The sequence below is a fragment of the Zeus faber genome (genome assembly GCF_960531495.2).
Source record: "Zeus faber genome assembly, chromosome: 1".
NCBI lineage: Eukaryota > Metazoa > Chordata > Actinopteri > Zeiformes > Zeidae > Zeus > Zeus faber.
The window spans coordinates 6,093,502-6,107,086 of NC_137193.1; the positions used below are offsets into that span (position 1 = coordinate 6,093,502).

General features: G+C 54.3%; 1 protein-coding gene across 1 annotated transcript in view; it reads left to right on the forward strand.

Moving 5' to 3' along the window:
• Window positions 1–5,101: 5,101 nt before the first annotated feature.
• The window catches only part of LOC307230909 (uncharacterized protein), a gene marked incomplete at both ends in the record, with an annotated part of 31,472 nt that continues 22,988 nt past the window's right edge, over window positions 5,102–13,585 (forward strand). The window contains 3 exons of the mRNA XM_080001401.1: window positions 5,102–5,134; window positions 8,485–8,802; window positions 8,923–9,114. Of these exons, the coding sequence (XP_079857527.1) occupies window positions 5,102–5,134; window positions 8,485–8,802; window positions 8,923–9,114 (543 nt within the window). The remainder of the gene's footprint in view (window positions 5,135–8,484; window positions 8,803–8,922; window positions 9,115–13,585) is intronic.

The window sequence follows — 13,585 nt, forward strand, 5'->3', positions numbered from 1 at the left end:
CAACTACCCCCTGCCCCACTACACCCTGCCCTGCCCGACTACACCCTGCCCGACTACACCCTGCCCTGCCCGACTACCCCCTGCCCCACTACACCCTGCCCTGCCCAACTACCCCCTGCCCCACTACACCCTGCCCTGCCCGACTACACCCTGCCCCACTACACCCTGCCCTGCCCGACTACACCCTGCCCTGCCCGACTACACCCTGCCCCACTACACCCTGCCCTGCCCAACTACCCCCTGCCCCACTACACCCTGCCCTGCCCGACTACACCCTGCCCGACTACACCCTGCCCTGCCCGACTACCCCCTGCCCCACTACACCCTGCCCTGCCCAACTACCCCCTGCCCCACTACACCCTGCCCTGCCCGACTACACCCTGCCCCACTACACCCTGCCCCACTACCCCCTGCCCCACTACACCCTGCCCTGCCCGACTACACCCTGCCCCACTACACCCTGCCCCACTACACCCTGCCCGACTACACCCTGCCCTGCCCGACTACCCCCTGCCCCACTACACCCTGCCCTGCCCGACTACACCCTGCCCGAATACACCCTGCCCTGCCCGACTACACCCTGCCCGACTACACCCTGCCCGACTACACCCTGCCCTGCCCGACTACACCCTGCCGACTACACCCTGCCCTGCCCCACTACACCCTGCCCAACTACACCCTGCCCTGCCCCACTACACCCTGCCCGACTACACCCTGCCCTGCCCCACTACACCCTGCCCTGCCCCACTACACCCTGCCCGACTACATCCTGCCCTGCCCCTCTACACCCTGCCCGACTACACCCTGCCCGACTACACCCTGCCCTGCCCGACTACCCCCTGCCCCACTACACCCTGCCCTGCCCAACTACCCCCTGCCCCACTACACCCTGCCCTGCCCGACTACACCCTGCCCCACTACACCCTGCCCTGCCCGACTACACCCTGCCCTGCCCGACTACACCCTGCCCCACTACACCCTGCCCTGCCCAACTACCCCCTGCCCCACTACACCCTGCCCTGCCCGACTACACCCTGCCCGACTACACCCTGCCCTGCCCGACTACCCCCTGCCCCACTACACCCTGCCCTGCCCAACTACCCCCTGCCCCACTACACCCTGCCCTGCCCGACTACACCCTGCCCCACTACACCCTGCCCTGCCCGACTACACCCTGCCCCACTACACCCTGCCCTGCCCAACTACCCCCTGCCCCACTACACCCTGCCCTGCCCGACTACACCCTGCCCGACTACACCCTGCCCTGCCCGACTACCCCCTGCCCCACTACACCCTGCCCTGCCCAACTACCCCCTGCCCCACTACACCCTGCCCTGCCCGACTACACCCTGCCCCACTACACCCTGCCCCACTACACCCTGCCCTGCCCCACTACACCCTGCCCTGCCCGACTACACCCTGCCCCACTACACCCTGCCCCACTACACCCTGCCCGACTACACCCTGCCCTGCCCGACTACCCCCTGCCCCACTACACCCTGCCCTGCCCGACTACACCCTGCCCGAATACACCCTGCCCGAATACACCCTGCCCTGCCCGACTACACCCTGCCCGACTACACCCTGCCCTGCCCCACTACACCCTGCCGACTACACCCTGCCCTGCCCCACTACACCCTGCCCAACTACACCCTGCCCTGCCCCACTACACCCTGCCCGACTACACCCTGCCCTGCCCCACTACACCCTGCCCTGCCCCACTACACCCTGCCCGACTACACCCTGCCCTGCCCCTCTACACCCTGCCCGACTACACCCTGCCCTGCCCCTCTACACCCTGCCCGACTACACCCTGCCCTGCCCCACTACACCCTGCCCGACTACACCCTGCCCTGCCCCACTACTGGATGAGCGTGTTTGGGTGGATGAGTGTTAGGGTGAAGCTCTGGGTGGATGAGTGTGTTCGGATGGATGAGTGTGTTCGGATGGATGAGTGTGTTTGGGTGGATGAGTGTGTTTGGGTGGAGCTCTAGGTGGATGAGTGTGTTTTGGTGGATGAGCGTGTTTGGGTGGATGAGTGTTAGGGTGGAGCTCTGGGTGGATGAGCGTATTTGGGTGGATGAGCGTATTTGGGTGGATGAGTGTGTTTGGGTGGATGAGTGTTAGGGTGGAGCTCTGGGTGGATGAGTGTGTTTGGGTGGATGAGTGTTAGGGTGGAGCTCTGGGTGGATGAGCGTGTTTGGGTGGATGAGTGTTAGGGTGGAGCTCTGGGTGGATGAGTGTGTTTGGGTGGATGAGTGTTAGGGTGGAGCTCATGGCGGATGAGTGTGTTTGGGTGGATGAGTGTTAGGGTGGAGCTCTGGGTGGATGAGCGTGTTTGGGTGGATGAGCGTGTTTGGGTGGATGAGTGTTAGGGTGGAGCTCTGGGTGGATGAGCGTGTTTGGGTGGATGAGTGTTAGGGTGGAGCCCTGGGTGGATGAGCGTGTTTGGGTGGATGAGCGTGTTTGGGTGGATGAGTGTTAGGGTGGAGCTCTTGGTGGATGAGTGTGTTTGGGTGGATGAGTGTTAGGGTGGAGCTCTGGGTGGATGAGCGTGTTTGGGTGGATGAGTGTTAGGGTGGAGCTCTGGGTGGATGAGCGTGTTTGGGTGGATGAGCGTATTTGGGTGGATGAGTGTGTTTGGGTGGATGAGTGTTAGGGTGGAGCTCTGGGTGGATGAGCGTGTTTGGGTGGATGAGCGTGTTTGGGTGGATGTGTGTGTTTGGGTGGATGAGTGTTAGGGTGGAGCTCTGGGTGGATGAGCGTGTTTGGGTGGATGAGCGTGTTTGGGTGGATGAGTGTGTTTGGGTGGATGAGTGTTAGGGTGGAGCTCTGGGTGGATGAGCGTGTTTGGGTGGATGAGTGTTTGGGTGGATGGGTGTGTTTGGGTGGAGCTCTGGGTGGATGAGCGTGTTTGGGTGGATGAGTGTGTTTGGGTGGATGAGTGTTAGGGTGGAGCTCTGGGTGGATGAGCGTGTTTGGGTGGATGAGCGTATTTGGGTGGATGTGCGTGTTTGGGTGGATGTGCGTGTTTGGGTGGATGAGTGTGTTTGGGTGGATGAGCGTGTTTGGGTGGATGTGCGTGTTTGGGTGGATGAGTGTTAGGGTGGAGCTCTGGGTGGATGAGCGTGTTTGGGTGGATGAGTGTTTGGGTGGATGAGTGTGTCTGGGTGGAGCTCTGGGTGGATGAGTGTGTTTGGGTGGATGAGTGTGTTTGGGTGGATGAGTGTTAGGGTGGAGCTCTGGGTGGATGAGTGTGTTTGGGTGGATGAGTGTGTTTGGGTGGATGAGTGTGTTTGGGTGGATGAGCGTGTTTGGGTGGATGAGTGTTAGGGTGGAGCTCTGGGTGGATGAGCGTATTTGGGTGGATGAGCGTATTTGGGTGGATGAGTGTGTTTGGGTGGATGAGTGTTAGGGTGGAGCTCTGGGTGGATGAATGTGTTTGGGTGGATGAGTGTTAGGGTGGAGCTCTGGGTGGATGAGCGTGTTTGGGTGGATGAGTGTGTTTGGGTGGATGAGTGTTAGGGTGGAGCTCTGGGTGGATGAGCGTGTTTGGGTGGATGAGTGTGTTTGGGTGGATGAGTGTTAGGGTGGAGCTCTGGGTGGATGAGCGTGTTTGGGTGGATGAGTGTGTTTGGGTGGATGAGTGTTAGGGTGGAGCTCTGGGTGGATGAGCGTGTTTGGGTGGATGAGCGTGTTTGGGTGGATGAGTGTGTTTGGGTGGATGAGTGTTAGGGTGGAGCTCTGGGTGGATGAGCGTGTTTGGGTGGATGAGTGTTTGGGTGGATGGGTGTGTTTGGGTGGAGCTCTGGGTGGATGAGCGTGTTTGGGTGGATGAGTGTGTTTGGGTGGATGAGTGTTAGGGTGGAGCTCTGGGTGGATGAGCGTGTTTGGGTGGATGAGCGTATTTGGGTGGATGTGCGTGTTTGGGTGGATGTGCGTGTTTGGGTGGATGAGTGTGTTTGGGTGGATGAGCGTGTTTGGGTGGATGTGCGTGTTTGGGTGGATGAGTGTTAGGGTGGAGCTCTGGGTGGATGAGCGTGTTTGGGTGGATGAGTGTTTGGGTGGATGAGTGTGTCTGGGTGGAGCTCTGGGTGGATGAGTGTGTTTGGGTGGATGAGTGTGTTTGGGTGGATGAGTGTTAGGGTGGAGCTCTGGGTGGATGAGTGTGTTTGGGTGGATGAGTGTGTTTGGGTGGATGAGTGTGTTTGGGTGGATGAGCGTGTTTGGGTGGATGAGTGTTAGGGTGGAGCTCTGGGTGGATGAGCGTGTTTGGGTGGATGAGTGTGTTTGGGTGGAGCTCTGGGTGGATGAGTGTGTTTTGGTGGATGAGCGTGTTTGGGTGGATGAGTGTTAGGGTGGAGCTCTGGGTGGATGAGCGTATTTGGGTGGATGAGCGTATTTGGGTGGATGAGTGTGTTTGGGTGGATGAGTGTTAGGGTGGAGCTCTGGGTGGATGAGTGTGTTTGGGTGGATGAGTGTTAGGGTGGAGCTCTGGGTGGATGAGCGTGTTTGGGTGGATGAGTGTGTTTGGGTGGATGAGTGTTAGGGTGGAGCTCTGGGTGGATGAGCGTGTTTGGGTGGATGAGTGTGTTTGGGTGGATGAGTGTTAGGGTGGAGCTCTGGGTGGATGAGCGTGTTTGGGTGGATGAGTGTGTTTGGGTGGATGAGTGTTAGGGTGGAGCTCTGGGTGGATGAGTGTGTTTGGGTGGGGTGCAGGGTGGATGAGTGTGTTTGGGTGGATGAGTGTGTTTGGGTGGATGAGCGTGTTTGGGTGGGGTGCAGGGTGGATGAGTGTGTTTGGGTGGCGTCAATTAGCATAAGCCACGCCCCGGCTTCTCCATATAAGGAGCCCTTCCTGCTCCCGGCGTGGAAGGTGAACAAAGGGGCGGAGCTGACTGTACTGAGCATGTGCGGCCACAGCGCTGACTGAAAAGTGTTTATTCTCTCGTTTCAGTCGTTGGGTGGAGGCCTCGCTCGTGGTGAGGGAGCGGTCGGAGGGTTTGGATGTAGCAGTGTGGGTGGAGCGGCGATGCAGGCGGGCTCCAGGTGATTACTTATAGTGATAATAAAATGAAATGTCAATTACTGATCATCAAAGATGGCTGCTCTGCCTGTGGAAGCAGGTGATCAGGTATGGATCAGGTATGGATCAGGTATGGATCAGGTATGGATCAGGTATGGATCAGGTATGGATCAGGTATGGATCAGGTATGGATCAGGTATTGGTCGCTGCGACCCGCTCGCCCTTGGAGCTGCAAATCAAGATCCATGAACTCAAATCATCTGTCGTGGAATATGACGCTTGATGACATCATGATGAGGTCACTCAGGGATTAAAACGTGTAGGACATCACACAAATCCACCGTCGTCATGGTGACCACGCCCCGGGGGGGGACGTTCGGGGCCCGATCAGTGTCTCTCCGGCCCCTGAGACCACGTCGGCCTGGACGGCGGGCGGGGGCCCCGCCCCTTGACGACCGTCACCGCGCGGCGGATCATTCCGTCGTCCTGCTCCCAGACGACAAAACAACTTGTTTTGGGATCAACAAAAAGGTGATGAAGGGAACCTGGTTCTGTGTTGAAGAACCAGGCAACACAGCTTGAAACCAGGCGGCAACACAGCATGAAACCAGGCGGCAACACAGCTTGAAACCAGGCGGCAACACAGCTTGAAACCAGGCGGCAACACAGCATGAAACCAGGCGGCAACACAGCTTGAAACCAGGCGGCAACACAGCTTGAAACCAGGCGGCAACACAGCATGAAACCAGGCGGCAACACAGCATGAAACCAGGCGGCAACACAGCTTGAAACCAGGCGGCAACACAGCATGAAACCAGGCGGCAACACAGCTTGAAACCAGGCGGCAACACAGCTTGAAACCAGGCGGCAACACAGCATGAAACCAGGCGGCAACACAGCTTGAAACCAGGCGGCAACACAGCTTGAAACCAGGCGGCAACACAGCATGAAACCAGGCGGCAACACAGCATGAAACCAGGCGGCAACACAGCATGAAACCAGGCGGCAACACAGCTTGAAACCAGGCGGCAACACAGCATGAAACCAGGCGGCAACACAGCTTGAAACCAGGCGGCAACACAGCTTGAAACCAGGCGGCAACACAGCTTGAAACCAGGCGGCAACACAGCATGAAACCAGGCGGCAACACAGCTTGAAACCAGGCGGCAACACAGCTTGAAACCAGGCGGCAACACAGCTTGAAACCAGGCGGCAACACAGCATGAAACCAGGCGGCAACACAGCTTGAAACCAGGCGGCAACACAGCATGAAACCAGGCGGCAACACAGCTTGAAACCAGGCGGCAACACAGCTTGAAACCAGGCGGCAACACAGCATGAAACCAGGCGGCAACACAGCTTGAAACCAGGCGGCAACACAGCTTGAAACCAGGCGGCAACACAGCTTGAAACCAGGCGGCAACACAGCATGAAACCAGGCGGCAACACAGCATGAAACCAGGCGGCAACACAGCATGAAACCAGGCGGCAACACAGCTTGAAACCAGGGGGCAACACAGCATGAAACCAGGCGGCAACACAGCATGAAACCAGGCGGCAACACAGCATGAAACCAGGCGGCAACACAGCTTGAAACCAGGCGGCAACACAGCTTGAAACCAGGGGGCAACACAGCATGAAACCAGGGGGCAACACAGCATGAAACCAGGGGGCAACACAGCATGAAACCAGGCGGCAACACAGCTTGAAACCAGGCGGCAACACAGCATGAAACCAGGCGGCAACACAGCATGAAACCAGGCGGCAACACAGCATGAAACCAGGGGGCAACACAGCATGAAACCAGGCGGCAACACAGCTTGAAACCAGGGGGCAACACAGCATGAAACCAGGCGGCAACACAGCATGAAACCAGGCGGCGCGTCCCGCTGAGCAGTGTGTTTCTAGGAGGGCGTCGTGCTACAGACCTGTAGCTGAGCTGGTGTTTTGCTTCTCGATCCGGACGCGTCTCGGAGCCCACGGAACAACCACGTCAGTGACCCACATCGGACCCCCTTAAAAACACCGCCTTAAAAACATGTTTTCTGTTGTGTTGTCGCTTGTTAAGAATAAATGAGAGAAAATCACAAACAATTATTTTTTTTATCTTTCTCACAACGACGAATAAAAACATGAAGTGATGTAAAAAAGATGTAAATCGCTGCTGTTTCCATATTTCCACCCTCACTGCCCGACTACACCCTGCCCCACTACACCCTGCCCTGCCCGACTACACCCTGCCCTGCCCGACTACACCCTGCCCCACTACACCCTGCCCTGCCCAACTACCCCCTGCCCCACTACACCCTGCCCTGCCCGACTACACCCTGCCCGACTACACCCTGCCCTGCCCGACTACCCCCTGCCCCACTACACCCTGCCCTGCCCAACTACCCCCTGCCCCACTACACCCTGCCCTGCCCGACTACACCCTGCCCCACTACACCCTGCCCCACTACCCCCTGCCCCACTACACCCTGCCCTGCCCGACTACACCCTGCCCCACTACACCCTGCCCCACTACACCCTGCCCGACTACACCCTGCCCTGCCCGACTACCCCCTGCCCCACTACACCCTGCCCTGCCCGACTACACCCTGCCCGAATACACCCTGCCCTGCCCGACTACACCCTGCCCGACTACACCCTGCCCGACTATACCCTGCCCTGCCCGACTACACCCTGCCGACTACACCCTTTCCTGCCCCACTACACCCTGCCCAACTACACCCTGCCCTGCCCCACTACACCCTGCCCGACTACACCCTGCCCTGCCCCACTACACCCTACCCTGCCCGACTACACCCTGCCCTGCCCCACTACACCCTGCCCTGCCCCACTACACCCTGCCCGACTACACCCTGCCCTGCCCCTCTACACCCTGCCCGACTACACCCTGCCCTGCCCCTCTACACCCTGCCCGACTACACCCTGCCCTGCCCCACTACACCCTGCCCGACTACACCCTGCCCTGCCCCACTACACCCTGCCCTACCCGACTACACCCTGCCCAACTACACCCTGCCCTGCCCCACTACACCCTGCCCGACTACACCCTGCCCTGCCCCACTACACCCTGCCCAACTACACCCTGCCCTGCCCCTCTACACCCTGCCCGACTACACCCTGCCCTGCCCCACAACACCCTGCCCGACTACACCCTGCCCTGCCCCACTACACCCTGCCCGACTACACCCTGCCCTGCCCCACTACACCCTGCCCTGCCCCTCTACACCCTGCCCGACTACACCCTGCCCTGCCCCACTACACCCTGCCCCACTACACCCTATCCCACTACACCCTGCACCGCCCTCACCACTACGCCCTGCCATGCCCCACTACACCCTGCACCGCCCTGCCCCACTGCGCTCCGCCCCTAATAATTGTCTGTGTTGACTCTTCCACAACTATGAGAGAATGAATCCTGGTTTTCTCACCCGGTCGTTGTTCCGGTGCAGGATCCGGCGCTGAGCACCGGGTGGACCCCTGGGCCCGGGCCCCTGGCCGGGGGGAGTCGTCGCCCCGCCCGGCCCCCCGGGCAGGGGGAGTCGTCGCCCCGCCCGGCCCCCCGGGCAGGGGGAGTCGACGCCCCGCCCGGCCCCCCGGGCTGGGGGAGTCGACACCCCGCCCGGCCCCCCGGGCAGGGGGAGTCGTCGCCCCGCCCGGCCCCCCGGGCAGGGGGAGTCGACGCCCCGCCCGGCCCCCCGGGCAGGGGGAGTCGACGCCCCGCCCGGCCCCCCGGGCAGGGGGAGTCGACGCCCCGCCCGGCCCCCCGGGCAGGGGGAGTCGACGCCCCGCCCGGCGCGTGTCTCTGGAGGCGCTAAACTCACGTCTGAACCTTCCCAGAGGAGAGGTGTGTGTGTGTGTGTGTCTCTGTGCGCCCCCCCCCTCTGCAGGATGACACCTGGTCACCATCCTCCTCCGTTGAGAGGGAGTGTTATCCTGTCAAGGCCACATGGGGCGGGGGCGTCAGGGTGGAGCTCCGGGTGGGTGAGTGCGTCAGGGTGGAGCGGGCGCTGAGCAGCTGCCACCGTCCTCACTTCTCGGGATCCTCGACGGCTCGCAGGCCTCGCGTGGAGCCTCTGCAGGTAGGGGGGGGTGGGGTGGAGGTGGGGGTGGAGGTGGAGGTGGGGTGTTTCGGTCCGAACCCGGAGACAAACCCTCGTGTTTTTATTTCCTGTTTCGTTGACCTTGTACAACCCCTGAAACACCTGTTACGCGTTCAATAAAAACGTGTATTTTATTTATTGTGTGTTGTTAAATCAGTTTGGTGAATTCCTTTTAAAATCACTGATTCTTAAATCAGGCAGATCCACTAAATGTAATCAAATAGAGAATGTGCTGAAGATGTGTTTTGAGGCACCGCTCCCGTCCCCTGGTGTGTTGCATGTACGAGAGTTGGTTCGACCAAGTCCTTCATCCAATGTGTTGATCTGAACTGTTTTCTCTGCATATGTTTTGAGCAATCTGTGAGTGAACACGTTCTTTTAAATACTTCGTTCTTTTAAATACTTCGTTCTTTTAAATACTTCGTTCTTTTAAAACACTACGTTCTGCACGTGCCTCTTGGCTTTCGGGGAATTAGAAGTATTTTGCGTTGCAGTACTCGGGGTGGCCGCTGGGTGGGAGCAGATGCGTCCTGAACGCCTCCTCGGAGCAAACTGGACGGACCTGGCAAAACGCAGCATCATTTATTTATGTACATTTATATATATATATATATATATATATATAATTTTTTTTTTTTTTCTACTTTGTCTTTGACATATTTCAAGGTTTACCAGAGCACATGGTGAACCTCGAACCAGTGCAGTGTCCTTTGGGTTCCTTGGAAGGGTTTATTATTATTATATTATTATCATATTCATATCATTATTATTATTATTATTATATTATTAAATTATATTATTATTAGTCATTATTATTATTATTTTATATTATTATTATTGTTTTTATTATTTTATTATTATTTTTGTATAATTTATATTGATGATTATTATTATTTTCGTGCCTGGCTGTGTGTGGGGGATGTAGGTTCATCGCTGAAATGCCGCAGTAGTTTGACAGCAGCTGCTCCTCACTCAGCAGCTGCTGCTCTGGATGTGAAGGATCTTCACTTGAAAATGCTTGAAAATACATTGATGACGTTGAATTGAAGGTTCACATCCTTCAACCGCTGCGACGCATTCATTTCCCACTCCAATGGATGAATGATGATAGAGGGTGGATGGATAAATAACACATTAACCAAAGAAGAACAGAACTGGCAATGAAACAAACACAACGAAGCAGAAGTTGTCGTAAATAATTATAGAATTAATGATAAAAACGATATTTTCATTAGTTTCAAAATACTTTAGTTCAATTGACTGACATTTGACTAAAATGACGACGGAAAGGACGAAAACATATCAACACCCAGATATTTCCAATCCGTCCTTTTGTTTGTATATCCAGTGTTTATTTTTTAATAATGTAATAACTTTACCTTTTCATCGCATGTATGTTTGGATGTTCACCTTTAACCTGGGACGTCGTCACCACTTCACCTGTCGCCTTTTATTTTTAGATTTCATCTCAAAGCGAAACGCTAATCCATAATAAATCACTCCTCACCCTCCCTCCCTCACCCGCTCACCCTCCCTCCTCCCTCCCTCACTCCTCGCCCTCCCTCCCTCGCTCACTCCCTCACCCGCTCACCCTCCCTCCTCCCTCCCTCACTCCTCGCCCTCCCTCCCTCGCTCACTCACTCACCCGCTCACCCTCCCTCCTCCCTCCCTCACTCCTCCCTCCCTCCCTCGCTCACTCACCCGCTCACCCTCACTCCTCGCCCTCCCTCCCTCGCTCAGTCACTCACTCGCTCACCCTCCCTCCTCCTCACACCCCCTCACCCTCCCTCCCTCTCTCCCTCACTCCTCACCCTCCCTGCCTCCCTCACCCGCTCACCCTCCCTCCTCCCTCCCTCACTCCTCGCCCTCCCTCCCTCGCTCACTCACCCGCTCACCCTCCCTCCTCCCTCCCTCACTCCTCGCCCTCCCTCCCTCGCTCACTCACTCACTCGCTCACCCTCCCTCCTCCCTCCCTCACTCCTCGCCCTCCCTCCCTCGCTCACTCACTCACCCGCTCACCCTCCCTCCTCCCTCCCTCACTCCCTCGCTCACTCACCCGCTCACCCTCCCTCCTCCCTCCCTCACTCCCTCGCTCACTCACTCACTCGCTCACCCTCCCTCCTCCTCACACCCCCTCACCCTCCCTCCCTCTCTCCCTCACTCCTCACCCTCCCTGCCTCCCTCACCCGCTCACCCTCCCTCCTCCTCACGTTCACTCCCTCCCTCCCCCTCCCTCACTCCTCACCCTCCCTCCCTCCCTCACCCGCTCACCCTCCCTCCTTCCTCCTCACGCTCACTCCCTCCCTCCCCCTCCCTCCTTCCTCTTCCTCCCTCCTCCTTCCTCCCTCCTCCTCCTCCGCCCTCCTCCCATGCGGTCACGCGGCAGTAGCGTAGGGCGGCGCGGTGGGCGGGGCCAGTGACCTAGTTCCAGCCAATCAGAGCGCGGGGAGTGCGGAGTGACCTACTTTCAGCCAATGGGCGCGAGGCGGAGCGGCCGGCGGGCAGCGGGCGGCGCGTGCCGCGGCCATGTGCTCGCGGAGGCGCTCGGGACACGTCGGGATGTTTGTTGGGAATGTGCGTCGAGAGATGACGAAATCCTCCCTTTCGTACCTGCCATTTTGATCTGTGCGTCTGTGTTGTCTTCACCATTTATTTTGACAATGATATGTTTTTTACATTAGTATTTATTTACTGAATCCATGTGTCGTTGTACGTATAGCTCGCTGACCCAAAGTGTGCATGGTCATGCAGGTTGAGTCCATTTATTACGTTCAAAACAATCTGAGAATGTGACAAAGAAAAAAAATAGGAAACAAAATTGCAATATATAAAAAAAACCCTGATCTTTTTTCCCTGTGGACTCTGTGACCGGTGGTGCAGTTGGTTTGACTAATACCAACAAAATGTACTTATTATTATTATTCTAAGTGGCTTTGTATTCAAGTGTCTGCGGGATTATGTAATGTCCTTCATGGACCCCTGGGGGCCCGCAGACCTCAGTTTTGTGACAGCCAAACTAGGTTCCAGTCATTATTGTACGTGCTGTAACGGTGCTCGCGGCTCATACATTAAATGACGCTTTAAAAGTTTCAACGATTAACCGTTTTGCTGAGGACCCCCTGGGGGACCTCCTGTATGACCCCACGTTGAGAACACCAAAATGATTTCTCCATTATCCAAGTGCAGTTTTCTAAGAACGATTTTTTTTTTTATCCAAAAAAGGGAAAAAGTACAATCCCTGATGTGCAATGTGTCAAAATATGTGCAATATGTATTTTTCTATATATTTATATTGTTTATAGTTGTGTACCTGGACACGCTCTTTTTTCTGCTGTCCCCTTTTGGCTGCTGTAACAATGTAAATTTCCCCGTTGTGGGACTAACAAAGGTTTATCTTATCTTAAACAGAATAACAATAACAATAATATAATAAAAAGTAATAATAAATCTGACAAAAATACATATGCAGCAGCAAGAAGAAAAATGTAAGCAACAATATATGTATGTGAATGTGTGTATTTACAGAAGTTAAACAGTGTGCATGCACATAATATGATATTAGTAGTAATAATATGATAGTAGTAGTAATAAGATGATAGTTATAGTAGTAGTAATAATGATAGTTATAGTAGTAGTAATGATAGTTATAGTAGTAGTAATAATATGATAGTTATAGTAGTAGTAGTAATAATGATAGTTATATTGTAGAAATAATGATAGTTATATTGTAGTAATAATGATAGTTATAGTAGTAGTAATAATGATAGTTATATTGTAGTAATAATGATAGTTATATTGTAGTAATAATGATAGTTATAGTAGTAGTAATAATGATAGTTATAGTAGTAGTAATAATGATAGTTATAGTAGTAGTAATGATAGTTATAGTAGTAGTAGTAATAATGATAGTTATATTGTAGTAATAATGATAGTTATATTGTAGTAATAATGATAGTTATAGTAGTAGTAATAATGATAGTTATATTGTAGTAATAATGATAGTTATAGTAGTAGTAATAATGATAGTTATATTGTAGTAATAATGATAGTTATAGTAGTAGTAATAATGATAGTTATAGTAGTAGTTATAATGATAGTTATATTGTAGTAATAATGATAGTTATAGTAGTAGTTATAATGATAGTTATATTGTAGTAATAATGATAGTTATATTGTAGTAATAATGATAGTTATAGTAGTAGTAATAATGATAGTTATAGTAGTAGTTATAATGATAGTTATATTGTAGTAATAATGATAGTTATATTGTAGTAATAATGATAGTTATATTGTAGTAATAATGATAGTATATTGTAGTAATAATGATAGTTATATTGTAGTAATAATGATAGTTATATTGTAGTAATAATGATAGTCATAGTAGTAGAAATAACAGGAGAGTGTGTTTGAAACTCTCCCTCCATTTTTTCCCTTGTTTATTCACATGCTC